General features: G+C 32.8%; 1 protein-coding gene across 2 annotated transcripts in view; it reads right to left on the bottom strand.

Annotated features, from left to right (window-relative positions):
- Positions 1-16,531, bottom strand: part of LOC145265485 (uncharacterized) — a 117,926-nt gene that overhangs the window by 67,723 nt on the left and 33,672 nt on the right. For both annotated transcript variants that reach the window (XM_080121359.1, XM_080121360.1), the window contains exon 3: positions 2,299-2,451. In XM_080121359.1, coding sequence (XP_079977485.1) covers positions 2,299-2,438 — 140 coding nt within the window. In that variant the 5' untranslated portion in view covers positions 2,439-2,451. The remainder of the gene's footprint in view (positions 1-2,298; positions 2,452-16,531) is intronic.

Genomic DNA, 16,531 nt, shown 5'->3' with positions numbered 1-16,531 from the left:
TATTTTTTATTAGTTTTATGTGTGTGCAAATTCAATCACATAGCTAGAAATGGTTTAATTTTAAATCTTTCTTATCTATTTGTCAAGTTAGCTGAAACAGTAGCGAACTTAGCTGGAACACTAAATGAGGGAACGCGACTGAAGCACTAAAAGTTTTGGTTTCGATTCTAGCTGATGGCACCCAAGTTATTTTTTTTAAAACTTGCAATCAGTACGCATGTATATATATGCCAACAACAAATCTTATATATATAAGATTTGTTGTTTGGCATTTTGTTTTTTTAGCAATATTAACTTCAAAACGCTGTTAGTTTCATTTTTTTCCGCTGCCTTATTGTTATTCCTATATATATATGAATGCTTTCATATTTTATGGGACATATGCACATAAAATAATATTTAATAATAAAAACAAATATATATATATATATATATATATATATATATATATATATATATATATATAGAGAGAGAGAGAGAGAGAGAGATATTATTTTAAAAATATAATTATCCACTGACATGTGTTTCATTGTCTATGACTCATCAGAGTGGATGAATCTTTGAATATACATAAAATATTCAATAGATAATACAAATCTGCATATACTGTATATATAGATTATATCTGTAATAATACAAAACCTACATGAATCAAAATATATTTAAGTATATTTTACAACCAGCAAGTTACAAATAAGATTTCTTAAGCAAATTATATTTAAAAATGGTCAGTGTTTATCCAATAAAAAAAAACATTTTAGTTCCTATTTACTTGCCTCCCTACAAAGGCAGAATTAGACACACGGTCAGTTTTTAATGTGGGGAAAATCCAACTACTAAAAGGAGGCACTCTGGTAAAGAACAAGAATAAAAATCGTCTCAGTCATGTAGGATTTCTTCTCCACTGACTAAGGACAGAAAAGGTGAAGTGTAGCATCAAAACAGATACTACACTGTGATCTTGGCCCAAAGGCCAAGAAAGTAAAAATTAATTAAAACAATTTGACACTTACTAACATAAAGGACTAGTTGATATGAGAAAAACACAAAATATTAATAAAAAAAAAAACATTTTAATTAATCATACACATATTAATCAATTATAATCTAAAATGTTTATTCAAAATATACAGAGCAACAATTGTTTTCACGCAACATATGGTGATTTCGTCATTAGAAAGATACTGGAAAAATAAGAAAAAGCTCAATTACTATTTTTTTTTAATGAAATTACACTTAACAAACCAGTAATTTAATGACAGACTACACAAGAATCAATCATCTTTTTTAATATTATGAATATGCAATGCAAATCTTAACAGGTTTGGTAACATAAAAATAAAGTAAATGATGAATTTTTTTTTTTTTTGCGTTTTAAATTGCAAACTAACTTTTTAAGGGAAAAAATGGGAGAACAAGTGATCCCTATTTTATCTTATGTAGCATGGCCCCCAGGAAATAAATGGAACTAACCGTGGTATAATTTTATAGTTTTTCATTTATGAAAATCACTCCAGACAAGGCATGAAGCCACTTCATGTAAGGAGCTAAGAAAAAAAAAAGAGCCAACGATAAGTGTTGATAGATTTTGACCTAGAAAATAGCAATTCTTTCCTCTTTATCATAAACATTGCTTATGGAACGCGAGAACTAAAAGACAAAAATAAGGGAAGTGAGAATTACGAGGCTGCCAAAAGTAAACCTAAGGTCCATTTTCTACTCTCCTCAGTAAAAAAAAAAAATAGGGGTGAGTGGGTGAATAGTCAAGAAAAAAGAAAAAAAAGGGGGGGGGGGTTCAAATCCAAGTCTTATCCTTATAATTATCATGCAACAGTTGCATCGTGTGCTGTTATATGGAGGTAAGTGCTGGGTCCTCACTTGTCCGTCTTCAGTGTAATAACAGAGCAATGATCAGAAGGCTATACAATGTTGGATTAGATAAGACTGCATATCAACATCGATACTCTGCTGATGAGGCTAAATATACCAAAACTTGAACTCCTCGTGATTAATCAGATACGTTGGTTTCACCACATTGAGAAGAGCAACTCTTGGATGAGAAAATGTCAGGATCTTGAGGTAGAAAAGCCAGAGGAAAATTGGATGACCCAATAAAAATTGGATGCAAAACCATTAACAAAGATCTTAATGAACAGAATCAACCTTTAAATCTGCCAAACTTGGAGACTGAAATTGCTGGATATTAGAAAACGACAGATTCCTTGACAAAGGAAAATCAGACAATAAAATATATGATGATGACTGGTAATTAGGAGAAATGAAAAAGACTTTACTTACTTTGTATTCATTTTGTGAGTAATAAATCCAAGGTATGGATCGAGGATGAGGCTGGTTCCAAGATCATCATTCTCACAAAGTTCTTTTGCTATCATGCCCGTTGAGGGCGAATAACGCGAACCATTTCCTTCAACAACCATTTTTAGTGTTGTTCTAAAATACAATATAAAAAAATTGGTAAAAATTGCTATTCAAAACCAAACTTTTATTTCCATTATACAGTGTCGAAAAAGTCACTGAAGGGTTGAAAATCTTTGTCATTTTACTATTAATGATTTTTTTTTGCTCTATTTCAAATATTTCACAGATAATATTTTGGAAGTTAATTATGGATAACTAGCATTGAACAACGTATGCAAGTTTTAAAATTATTTTACCAAAATCAGTGCCCAATTGTTTTGACTCAAAGAGCTTATGTAAGAGATAGCCCAAGTCACAGCACAATGTTAACAAACCACAAACTCTGCAAGAATTGAAGGAAAACATCAGGAATGAAATAAGGGAGTTAAATCGCAATCCAGAGATTCTGCAATCTGTCATGAATAATGTTTTGGAAAGAGTACAATATGTAAAGCTGAAAATGGACAATATTTATAAGGCATTATTTTTCATAAATAAAGATTATTTGAATTTTACAATTTTTTTTTTTTTAATTTCCCAATATCTTAGTCAGATTGTGCTAAAATTAAAGATATCAAAAATAAAAAATCTATTTAAGTTCAAAACTCTTCAGTGACTTTTTAGACACCTTGTATCTAAAATAAGGAAAATAATAATGCAATGTGTAATCAAAGTTACAATTATAACATTTTGCAGAAAATGAAAAAAAAAAAGGTCAATAATCAAACAAATAAATGTTACCAAAGGCAAGCTAAGTTACTTTTCTACCTACCTGGAGAAGTTTTTTTGTGTTTTAACTTATTGTAAAGCATTCATTAACTTTGAAACACAAGTAGTGTCAAATCTAAAGTTAAAATAATAAATGGCTGGCATGGTGTCTTGATAACAACTCAATAATCAAAAATTAAACAAAGTTCTGGTAGAAACCCACTTAATATATTAATATTTATTCTATTGTGATTAGGTATCTCAAATAAAAACTTCATTTTCATTATTGCAGAACAGGAGACTGTAACGGTCTGGCCACATTAAAAGAATGGCTGGAAGTTCTTGGGTCAGTAAATGTAAATGTAGAACAGTCAAGGTAGCAGGTCCAGTTTTTCAAAAAGGCTAAAGAAAACATAAGTGATGAAAATGGATTTGAGAAAAAGATAAATACATGGCCATTGATAAGTTAATTTAGATGTTTTTTTTTGAAGTTGCCCAACACATGGCAGCATATAAAACAGGTGTTTAACCAAATATGATGATGGATACATCTAAAAACTCTTAATTTGGGCACATAGGTCTTTGTTGAACATAAAATAATGGTACATTTATTTTGGTAGCACAAATAATAGCCAGTGAATTATAATTGTTCAAAGTTTGTTGGAAATTAAAAAAATTATCATCTTGTGTGCTATTAGTGAAGTCAATTATTCGTGTATAACTAAAAATGTGATATTTGAACAAATGAAAAATTCTTACAAATGTATCATGTCATCTTGTATGTAAATAATTGATCATAATGGAAGCAATAATTATTAGATCAAATCAGCCTAAACATTGGGGAAAATCTTATCTCTCAAAAAATGTACAAAATTGACACAGAAGCAAGAACTGTTCATATAAAATTCATTTTAACATTGAATCTTTGTAGTATGATCTGCAGTTAAGTTACGATCAAGCTTTATCTTTCTTTTAATAGTAAGTCAACAAAAAAATACAACAAAATAATTAAAAAAAAAAAACCCACTAAAACTCAGATTTGGACCATGTAAAAACATGCGAAAACAGTTTGGAGGAAAAAAAATTTAATTCATTAAATTTTTTTTAACTTGGATATTTTATGAAAGAGACCAAAAATCCTACATTAAGCCAACCATATTAACAAATGACCCTTTTTCTTTAAGATGAAACACAATGTTATGCGCATTAAATTGAAAAACATTTAAAAAGTAAATACCCCCCCCCCCGTAACCTAACAAAGTTAGCTGGAAAAAATATTAATGACACAAGATAAAGAATTGTACATTTATAACGATAAATGATTAAATGTTTATTTACATCTAAATAATTTTCAACAAAAATAAAGTTATCACATATTTGAAATTGAAGAGAATTTCATTATATTTATTTTTCTTTTATTAAAATTTAAAAAATAATTTTGGCTTAGCCAAGGATGGGAAATTCATCAGCTACCTCAGACATTCTAATGGAGAAATCTTTTTAAGATTCTAACCGCCCCTTCTGCTTCATCGCTTTTTGCTGCTGCATTTGATTCAATTGTTTGCAATTGGTTCACCAGATATATTTACCAGGTAGTTTTTGATATCGTTTTTCATGAGTCTGGTTGCTTATAATTACTGAAATGATGGCAATTTTCCGAAACTGGTTAGCAATAAGAATAACTATGTTTTTATTGGGCTAGAAATTATTTTGTCAGGTTTATTAAAAATTAGTTCTATAGACAAGTAGCAGTACGAGGGGTGTGCAATAAGTAATGCCCCTGACCCACTTCCAGTTGTCTGATCTAGCTGAAATGTTGCATGTGCAATGATTTATATCTCTACGGATTATGTGGCAAATTACAGCCCTGAACTAATTGTGGTTTCTGTTTTACAGGTGTTTGAACTGAGTCAGGTGTGAAATGGAGTCTGTTGAATGTCGAGCAGTGATGAGGCATCTGTCCGTCAAGTTGAGGCTGCTATTTTGGAAGATTGGCGCATTACTATTCGCCAAATAGTCCAAGATCTGTGGAAACTATCATTCATGACCATTTGCATATGCATAAAGTGTCTGCCAGATGGATTCCCAGGTTGCTCATACCATTCCAGAAGCGAGAACATGTCGAGTGGTTGAGGATGAATTTGGAGATGTGTCAAGAAGATGAGTCAAAGTTTTTCAAAAGACTGATTACACAGGATGAAACCTGGGTCCATCACTATGATCCAGAGACCAAAGCCCAGCCAATGCAGTGGAAGCACTTGGACTCACCACCTCCAAAGAAGGCAAGGGTGCAGCCCTCGGCTGGCAAGGTCATGCTCAGTCTTCTGGGACTAGGACGGAGTAGTGATGACAGATTTCCTGGCAAAGGGCATCACAATTACAGGAGCCTATTATGCTTCACTTTTGAGGAAATTAAGGGAAGCTATCAAAATCAAGAGGCGGGGCAAGATCAGCAAAGGTACCATCCTCCTGCAGGACAACGCTCCGGTCCACAACTCGCATGTTGCCAGATCAGAAGGATGGGCTTATGAAATCCTCCCCCATCCTCCCTGCTCTCCTGACCCTTCACCCTCTGACTTTCACCTCTTCCCAGCCATGAAGTTGTTTTTGAAAGGAAAGCGTTTCCCAGATGATGCAGCCTTGATTTCTAAAGTCACGTCGTGGTTGGAGGACCAACCTGGGGTGTTCTACAAAAATGGTCTCCAGAGCTGCATCAAACGATGGGAGAAATGCATAACTCTAGGTGGTTCCTATGTAGAGAAAGACTAATAAGTGTGCCAAGTTCTGTTGCTCTACTGCTATGGGAAGTGGGTCACGCACCTCATATTTCACTCCGCATGTAATGAACTAATCTCAGTTTTTATTTATTTATTTTTTTTATTTACACATTTTTTTAAGCTTATACAGAAAAAAGAAATAAAATTTTAGTTGTAGAGAAGACAATATTCTTTAATCAAAAATATTACTTATTCCCCCTTGCTGCTTCTGATTTTTTGCTCATAATTGAAATATATTTATGTATTACAAATTGTTTGAGCAAGCAACAATTTCTTACTACTGTAAAGTGAAAAAATAACAAAAGAAAATTAGTTAGAATCAAAGTTAAATGCTATTTAGACCCAACTTTTAAAATCTCACAAAATAACTGATGGATGAATTTGTTCCACACTTTAAAACCTGGTGCTTTTTATAATTATATGTCTCTAAAAATAGCCTTATTTTGCATGAGTATGCGATATGAGTGATACAATGGATGTCTTAAAGACAGGCTTAGATTTGATGATAATCGAGGAAGATTAAATCTGGATAGTATACAGATATGTGTGCACAACATGAGACTTCCATAGTATGGCTACATTGAAAGAATGAATGAGAATCCTTGTGTTATCAGATGAAGAAGAATTGGAGTAGCAGGATCTGGAGACTTTGATGGTATGGTCAGATTGAAAAAAAAAAAAAAATGAATGAGCATGCTTGTATTAGTAAATGTAGAAAATTTGAGGTATCAGGATTTTTTCACAGGGGAAAACATGGGAAGAAGTGATAAGAACAGACTTGGAAGAAAGATGGATAAATTAAGACCTAGTCAGAGAAAGGTTAGTTTGGGAGTGATTTCTTAGTCGTTCAATCTATGTTAACATGTAAAATGGATATTAAACCAAATCTGATGACAAACTCTATGAAGACTGGCTCTTAGAAATTCTGATGATAAATGATCTCTATAAGAGGTAATATATTTGTTGGTCTGTGAAGTTGAAAATAGCACAACTATAAGAAAGATGGTCTTACAGTGGATATTTATGAGCATTCTCTCAATCTTTTGGCTCTGATCCTCCATAGAATTATCTTCCATGTACGAGAGTGGATTCCTCCCTCACCTCCTTCCTTGGAGAATTATGGCATAAACCATATTGAGACTGATGCAAAAAATATTTGCTACCATCTTATTAAAATGTTTCCACTATCTGTACGATACATAAACAAGACCAAACCAATGCAACTTCTGTCCTAGCTGTGAATGTGCTAAACAAATCATCACTTGTGATAAACTCTTGAACATCATTGATGTTTTTAGCAAAAGACCACTATCTGCTTTATTGCTTTTTGCTGCTGCATTTGATTCAATTGATCACCGAGTGCTCTGGACTGACTGAAAGCCTACTACAGTTTGAGTCACATTAAAGTCTGTGTTTATGGTTAAGAATTGGAATCTTTTGAAATCCACTTTATTGTCCAACAAAGATGTGTCTTTTCTCCCACGTTCAACTTTGCTGTTGATTGGATTACATCGCACACTCTCGGGAACTTCCCAGGGATCACCATGTGGTGGGAGTTTGTACTTAAAAACCTGAACTATGGTGACATAGTAATTCTAGGCAACAATTTTACTGACATCCAATCAGAAAGGAGCCGTGACATAATGGATAAAGTACTTGGTAAAATTCAGTTGTAAAATTACTCTTCTGAAAACTGAAGGTTCAATCCTCAGTGTATGCAAAAACTGCTGCGAAGAAGGTAGGTTCTCTCTACCGTGCTAGAAAGCTACTAATGCCCAAAAGTATCCTGTACCTCTATAAGGCCACCATTCGCCCATGTATGAAGTATTGTTGTCATATTTGGGCTGATGCATCTGTTACTAGTCTCTCGCTCCTAGACAAGGTTCAAAAGAGTCGCCAACCTGATAGGTCCTGAAATGTCTTCTAAGCTTCAGCCTCTGTCTCATTGACGCAATGTAGCATCCCTCCGACGAACTGCAAGCACTTGTACCGCCTCAACATAAATACCCCCGACGAGCAGCTAAATCACATCCCTTCACAGTAGAGATCCCTAGATGTAAGAGAGGCTTCTACTCCAGTAGTTCCTTCCCCAGAACCGCTAGACTTTGGAATTCCCTTCCGGGTTCCTGCTTCCCCAACTGTACTGACATGCAGAAGTTCAAGTGTAACGCGAACCGACATCTTGCTGCCCAACTTCGCACATAGTACACCTGTAGATTATGTTCCTGATCAACATCCTACATCAAAGTGGCAATGTGCCTTGTTTGGGGTGAAAATGTAATAAATAAAAACAAACAAACCCAAAACTCAAAATGCCATTGCAAATTACTTAAAACTTCTATCCAATCATGGCTGACAGAATGAGAGAATGTTACAGCTGTGGATTGAATAAAGAGTTTCAATCAAAATTCCGTGCAGATTTCCGAGTTCAACAGAAAGATATATATGAAGTTCAGAAGTTACATAGACCGAAACATGAAACTAACACTTAAGATGAGAATAGTAGTCCGAAGAATCCAAATAATCTAATCATCCATTGAAAAATAATGTTTTACCTTCAAATTTGGCATGAAGATGAATTAGAAAAAAAAAAAAAAAAAGTTACTGAAAAAGTAGCCGATCATCATTGGTCAAATATTCTTGATAAGATTGACCGCTTCAAATACCTTTGATCTATCCTCACTTTGACAAACCAGAGGGTGGAAGATATATACTCCAGATTAATAACAGACCTTGTATCTATGAGATGCAAGTAAATAAGAACTTTATCATTTGTGAACAAGTATTCGAAAATATATGCCCCCATTTATTTGTCAATACACCCATTTTAACCTACCTTACCTGTGGTAGAATGTAGGTCTGCTTTCGAATAGCCAGTTTTTCGCACAAACCAAAAATATGTTTTTGCATTGTCTTTTTGTTTTTTTGTTTGTTTTACAATTTCAAATCTGCACCATTTCCGATTATGTTCATTGATCCAAATGAAAGCAGTTAAATCTCAAACGTTTCCATTTCTTGTATTTGTTCTTTCTTTCTTTCATACAGTCTGTCTCCACGACTTTGCAGTTATCTTTGTATGTGTGTGCATATACAATTTAAAATGGATGATCTCAAATAAAGAATGGTAGATTCATGACATCATTCATCTTTTTTTGTGGCATCTAATTATATATGCATGATACTTCTTACTCTGGTAAAATCACTGACATCCATGTATTACAGGTTATCCAATAGGTTTATAACAAATTTTACTAATATGCCTCAAATTGAACTGTGGCACATGGTTTTCAAAGCATACATACATTTGAGAGAGAGAGAAAGAGAGAGAGAGAGAGAATAAAAAAAAAAAAAAAGAGAAAGCAAAGGGAGAATGAGAATTAAAAGTGAAATGGTCACTGAAGAGTAATACAGCCAGGAAAGAGGAAGGGAAGATCAAAAGACTAGGTTAGTAATCAAAAGAAACAAATACAAAACACAGAAAAAAAAAAACTAAGGAGAAAGGATACACTATATAATCAAGTTGACATATCAGTTCTCGTTAGATCACCAAAGTTAAGCAACATTGAGCCTAGTTAGTACCAGATAAGTGACCAATTAGGGAATTCCAGACACCGTATGTAGGAGGATGTGGACAACTCCCTGCAAGACCTGCAAAAACTTAACATCATCTTCTTTAAGGGGATACATATGTGACTAGGGGTTGCTTATGAATTTCATATGCCAATGAAACTTACTACTTTGGAAGAAGCAGGTTAAACATGTCTAGGGTTAGTACCATAGTTTCATTTCATTTTTCATAAGGAGAAAGAGAAAGAAAATTTGAACATTAAATATTAAGCTATACAAAGTTCAATGTTATTGTCTTTTGATTTTTAATTATGTAGCATGCATCCAAATTTTATTTTAATAAAATAAATGGATCAACTATAGTCAAGGTTGACCCAAAGACTTCCTTTTTGTTAGCTACTACCCTGAAATGTAGGGGAGAAGATTACTCCATTTTTTATTAACTTATAATACTGAATGTTTAGAAAGGAGATATCATAGACTATTTTTTTTAGTCTTAGTTATGACTTGACAGAGAATTGAACCTGTCTTCTGGTCCATTAGAAAACACTATAGCCATTATGGTAAATTTAATATTGAATGTAAAAATAACATTTTTTTTCTTTACTATTGAGTCATCACTTATCAAGGTTAAAATCCACTAGAGAAAAAGAGTTAATGAGATGGATAGACAGTTGAATGAGGAATATTATGAGAGGATTAATGAATGAAATGAATTAAATTTGATTATGATGATGGTATGACAAATGTTTACTGACATTAAGATAAACATGTTGCAACATCCCAGAGATATAAGTCCTTGAAAGACACTGTTCATGGAAATTCCATTTTCATATTAGACACACAGAGAAAGAAAGGAAAGTTCTTTGCAGTGGTGGTAGTGTTTTACAAGGAGGTGCTAGAGATTGAAACTCAAACACTTTTCATGAAAAATATGATGAAGTATGTATTGATAGGTTTCAGGGGTCTGTGAAGATCAAATAAAAAAATTAAGGTTTATATTTATTTATATAAAGTTTGAGGATATTAGTGTGTATGCATACACTGTATCGGATATTCTAGATAAATATAGCAATAATTCAATTAATTTAATGGAGATCAATTTGCATTTTGAAATATTTTTTTTTTACTTTCATGTAACAGGGTTTTACGTTGAGTAAAACAGTAATTTGTGGGTGATTTTTTCAAGTGACAACTAAAAATAATAAAACCTTTATCTCTTAATATTTGTTTTTTTTTCACCGACAATCTTCCAAAGCTTAATGCAGTCTGAAAAATGTCTTATCAAGCGTTTTTTGTTTAAATAAAAGCAAAGTCAAATTATTTAAACAAAAATTTAATAAAACAATATACCGTTTTTTTTTTAACAATGGCTGTCTAAAAAACATCTGAAGAAATTCAAATATTTATACTAAAATTTATATTATAAATTTGGTGCTTATCTAAAAAAAAAAAAAAAAAAAAAACTTTGTGTACATACTCGTCATGGAACAAAGATGTCATATTCTAAAAATTACGTAGGTTTGGCTAGTAAATTTTATATTTGGCTAGTAAACGAAAATATTTAGTTGTCAAAGGTCAACCAAATATAAAAAATTGTCTGTAGAGCCCTGAGTAGCTCAGTAATCATTATCAAATTTTATTTAATATGCATTTCTGATGCATCTAATATTTTATGTGAAAAGTAAATCAGTAATACTTTCGAGTAATACAATGTCACCATAATATTTTAACATAACTGTTGAAAAAAAATCATTGTTAGAATTGTATAAACAGATAATCTACCCAATCTCAAAATGAATTAACCCAATGCAATAATAAAATTATTCCTATATATCAGATGCATGTATAAAGAGGGAGAGTAGGAGAGTGAGAGGGACAACTGTTGATTCCATTAAAAAAATCACTCACTCCTTCAAAAATGTCATCTACTTTTCCCTAACACAGAGATAAGGAAATTGGTTACAAAAAAAAAAATGTAAAAAATCCAATCTTGGCATTTGCAAAAATTACTAACTCATGAAAAAAAATTATATATGCATATGTATTTCTAAATGTTAAAAGATATTGCAGAGGGTATTTTGATATTGTATTAAAAAAATGTGAAGACACCACCCACCCGAAAAAAGTAATATTTAACATTTTGTACAAACATGTAAAATATTTGAAAAAAATATATGCAAACAAAGAATTAGTTCTTTCAGAAATTTTTTAAGTTTTTAGATAATTCCTTACATTTCTATGAAAGAGGTACCTCTATAGATGGGCCAATAAAAATCTTCGAGTCCTCCTCTGACCAAAGACAACAAACACTACCATTTGATTCTAGACCAAAGGCCTTGAAAGTTTTAAGGGTAAACATAGAGGAAGGATGGCTTTAAAATGACCACTTTGGCATAAACATGTCTATGATAGCTGCAGGAAATCTGAGACAAAACAAAAGAGTACTCCTGGAAATATACATGTGGAAGCTGTGTTAAATCATCCTAACCATGCACATGGTTCATATAATAGAATTTGTCAATGGCTGGTTTACTGAGCCACATGAGATCCCAGCTATGTGAATGTCAAACAAAAATAGAACATAACATATACCAACAGAAACTAGTGGTCTTGTGCCATATATGCAGCAACACTTAAGAAATTGAGGTTGCGGAGACATCTGCCTATCCACAACCAGATACTGCAATCTTAGTAATTGTCTGTATTTTTGAGATGAGGTGTTTTCATTGATTGAGATTGTCGGACTCACTTCCTCATCTTGGTTGTTATCGTCACAACGTTTCAGCCGTTTTGCCCTCCGGCTTCATCAGGTGTTTTATATCGATACAAAACACCTGATGAAGGCCGGAGGGCAAAACGGTCGAAACGTTATGACGATAACAACCAAGATGAGGAAGTCAGTCCGACAATCTCTACTGCAATCTTGTAAGGATAGCTTTCTATAAAGTGACAATTATCATTACACACACACAGAACTTGAATGCCTACTAGACATTATCCTTGAGTGTCTAAGGTCTCTCTGTACAGGGGTTTGTCAGAACAATCTGGCATGAGGATACTTTTTCCATAGAAGTAAACCCTGACCAAATATTCAAAATCACATAGTATTCGCAGCCCAAATAAGATCTCCTCACTACGGCTACCCCACAGCTTTTCCTAGGAATGGTGCACCTTCTCCAAGTGATATTACCTCAAGTAATAGCACGAAGCTGGATATTCCACCAGACTAGATAAATTCTTGTCCTGGAATCCAGTAAAACCATGAGACCAACATGAAAGATATACTACAACATATAAAAATGGTTAATTGGGGAGAGGAAAATTATGTTCTTAATTTCTTTACTAACTCTGTGTTTGAGAGATAAAGAACTTTAATGGAACATTTGAATATCTATGTATCTCATATAGACTTCAAGTGTTAGACCCAGGTCGTGGGTCCCTTGATTTCTGAGTGCTTCGACTGAAGTAAAATGAAACAAAAAAAGTAATAAGGTTATGAACAACCCCACGTGTTCAGCCATAAGTTTTTTTCATATATGAAATTGAACGTCAAATGATCTGCTTGCAGACCATTCTAGATTTTTAAGGCAGTTAATGAAAATAAATATATCCACACTGAAAAGTTAGTAACAAAATAAATTTACTTACACAACCATTAATATCAAGTCTGAGTGATAAGTTCTTTCAAGTGCTTCCAAAACACCACCACTAATCCTAAGTTCGAGTAGCAATCCTCTTCCTTACTCTTAATGCTATTACCAACCCTAAATCAGAGTGGCAATCCTTTCCTACATAACAAAAACCTTGTAAAACAGCATGTAATCTTCTAAAAAAAAAAAAAAAAAAAAAAAAAAAAAAAGTACCCCCCTCCCCTAAAAAAAAAAAGATGAACTGCCCCAAAATGCTAAAATGGCTCTGAAGAAAAATAGGGTTGTTTTTTTTTTTTTTTTTTTTTTTTTTTTTTTTAAATATGCAAAACTGATCCAATAATTTTTTCATTATTCACTTTTCCTTTAATTAATCAACAATTTAAAGGCTTCAAAATTACTTTTGAATTTAGAAAACTCATAATTGACAATTTTATTCCTTTTCTGGATCATGTATGACCCGATCTGTCAGTATTTGCTTTTACATATTATTTAATATATAATTTATTAACTTTGACATTGGATGATAATCACATTTTTACAAGGATTATGAAAAAGCATTTCACAAAGTTAGAATACATTGTGATGTTATAATAAACTCTTGGCTCCATTCATCTTTAAATTATATCATTTCAGTTTTCTCACCGTTTCTCTTATTTTTTTAATTTATGTTCTTCAGCCTTTCTGTATTAAAAACATTTATCTAGAGATGAAGTGTGCATGGTGACAAGCAAAGATAACAGTTTTAGGAATCTCATGAGTCTTAATGTCTTCTCTATGGTTTGATGGATAATGTCATTCTTTTGTGAGATTATCCACCATTTTCATGATACATCTAGTGTATAAGCAAACAAGAACTAGTTTTAACAGTATACTGGGCACCACTCATGGATATAGATAAAATGTTATAATGGACATCTTCCCATCCCTAATATCCTGGTTTGAAAGATGATGCCAACATTTTGTAACATCATCCATTGTGCAGTTATCCCTACCAGAGTTTTAGTGGTGGTCATAAAATGATGGCATCATCCAGTATTCAAGATCCATGGAGTTTTAGTAATATACAAGATAGCTTTGCCAGCTTGTTATCGCTTTGCGAAGTTGGCTACTTGAAATCAAACCATTAAATAAAAAACATTTTATTCATCAATTTGTTGTAAACATAGGACAAAAACCTCAGCATCTATCCATATAATTAGATATACAATAACGTTTATTTATATAAACAGACATTAACATTTTGGTAAATTTATTTATCTTTAAAAAATTAAAAGGCAAATGAAATCAATGTGCGTGATTATGCTTTTTATTTTTCGTTGAATTTAAAAACAGAATAAAATGTTGGTTGTTAATGAATTGGGAGTAATATCACCCCCTGCCTTTCTCCATGTTAGGTCACTAACAAGAGAGGAAAGAGAGAGAGGTACATCTTGCCTCATACATCTTAATTTAAATTACCTCCCTTGAAAATTAATCCGCAAATATTTTAAGAAAGGTTTAATAATTTATACAATCTTTTATCAAATCCCTCAAATTAATTACTGTTGACAGTGACAAAAATATTGCATAAGTGCAACAACAAAATTATGAATAACACCAATCATTAATAAATGATTTAAAAAAAGTAGTTATGATAATTAGACAGCTTTATGGATTTTGATGTATCTTTCTTATGTATAACTTATTCCAGAACATTTCATTGTACCATTGATTTAAACAGTTTTAATGATAATATAAAAGTGATAAATAATAATAAAAAAAAAGCTTGAGAGGAAGATTAAACTAGACCGTATAGAGGTGGTGTGCAAAAAGATTTCAATGGAATGGAGGAAATTGCTTAGGTTAATAAATCTAGAACAGTTGAGGGAGCAATGTCAGTTGGGAGATGAAGGAAAACATAGGAGGAAGTAATAAGTATATATTTAAAAGAGGGATAAATAAAACCTGACTAGAGATAGGCTAAGTTGGAAGTCAATTTCTAAAATTCACCCACTACATATCAGCCTATAAAGCAGACATTAAACCGATGATAAATTAATGAGAAAAGTATTAAAATTCATTTGAGTGTTTAAATCAAATGAAAACAAATTTATAGTAAGAAAGTAAAACACATGGTAATCCACCAACTTCAAAAAATTTCTATATTTTAAGTAGAAGAATGTGTCCATCCATTATTTTTCTATTCTTTTTAATCCTTATTTCAAAAGATAAGTCTAAAATATTGAAATTGCTAATTCATTACAATGTCCAAAGGTTTTTTGCATACATTAATAGACACTGACAAAAATGAAGTGCCTTAAAGAAGTTTCCAGATTTTCTTTTGTACAGGCATTTAAAACTGTCATAGAGTCTTGAAAATTCAGTATGTTATTGCTATACATCTTACAAGATGACTGACAAATTTTTATGATTTCAGGTTTAAACGAACAGCTACAGCAGGAATTAGAATACATCCTACTGATTTTCATAGGTGATGAATTTCAAAAATGCAACCTGAACGTGAGGACTCTTTAGAAGAACGATATGTAATAAAATTGTTTTAAACTTGGAAAAAATGCCACAGAAACGTATGAAACGTATCAGACTGCTTTTGGACCATCTTGCATGAATCGATCATCAGTTTTTGAATGGCATAAGAGATTCAAGAAATGCTGGGAGTCTATGAGAGGTGTGAGAGGAGTAAAGAAGTCAGAACACAAGAGTTGATTGGTCAAATAAAGAATTTCTTGGATAAGGACGTATGTCTATAGAGACAATAAGCGCACACTTTGATGTTAGTGTGGGAACTGTTCACAATTATTTGCAAGGAACCGAAGATACGGAAGATTTGTGCAAAGTTTGTCACAAGGGCGCTGAGAAGATCAGAAAGAAAGACGATATGACAGCAGGGAGATGGTCGAGCTGATCAATTCAGATCCCGCAGTTCTTGATGCTCTAGTGACCTACGACGAAAGCTGGATATACTGCTATGACCCACAAACCAAGAGTCAAGGGTCCCAGTGGAAACATGCTGACTCTCTTGGAAGAAGGTCAGACAGAGCAAATCCATCCAGAAACTTATGATGATCTTTTTTTTTTTTTTTTTAACAACATGGGCATGATCTACATGCACTGGACAGACAGTCAACAACGAATACTATGTTGAGGTAAGGGAGTTTAGAAAGAGATTCCGTCAGAAGAGACCCACACTCTTCAAATCGGGTCAGTAGCATTTCCACCAGGACAATGCCCCAGTCCACAACATCCTTGTCACAATTATTTGACCAAGATGGACATCAAGACATTTCCTCACATTCCCTATAGTCCAGATCTTTCTCCCTGTGACTTTTAGCTATTCCTTAAGCTCAAGAAAAACCTTAGAGGCTGTCGTAATGAGACAATTGAGATGAAAGAGGTTGTGACAAGAGT

The sequence above is a fragment of the Euprymna scolopes genome, chromosome 40, assembly GCF_053919585.1.
Source record: "Euprymna scolopes isolate OS-2025 chromosome 40, ASM5391958v1, whole genome shotgun sequence".
NCBI classification, from domain to species: Eukaryota; Metazoa; Mollusca; class Cephalopoda; order Sepiida; family Sepiolidae; genus Euprymna; species Euprymna scolopes.
This window is presented reverse-complemented; position numbering and strand designations above follow the sequence as displayed.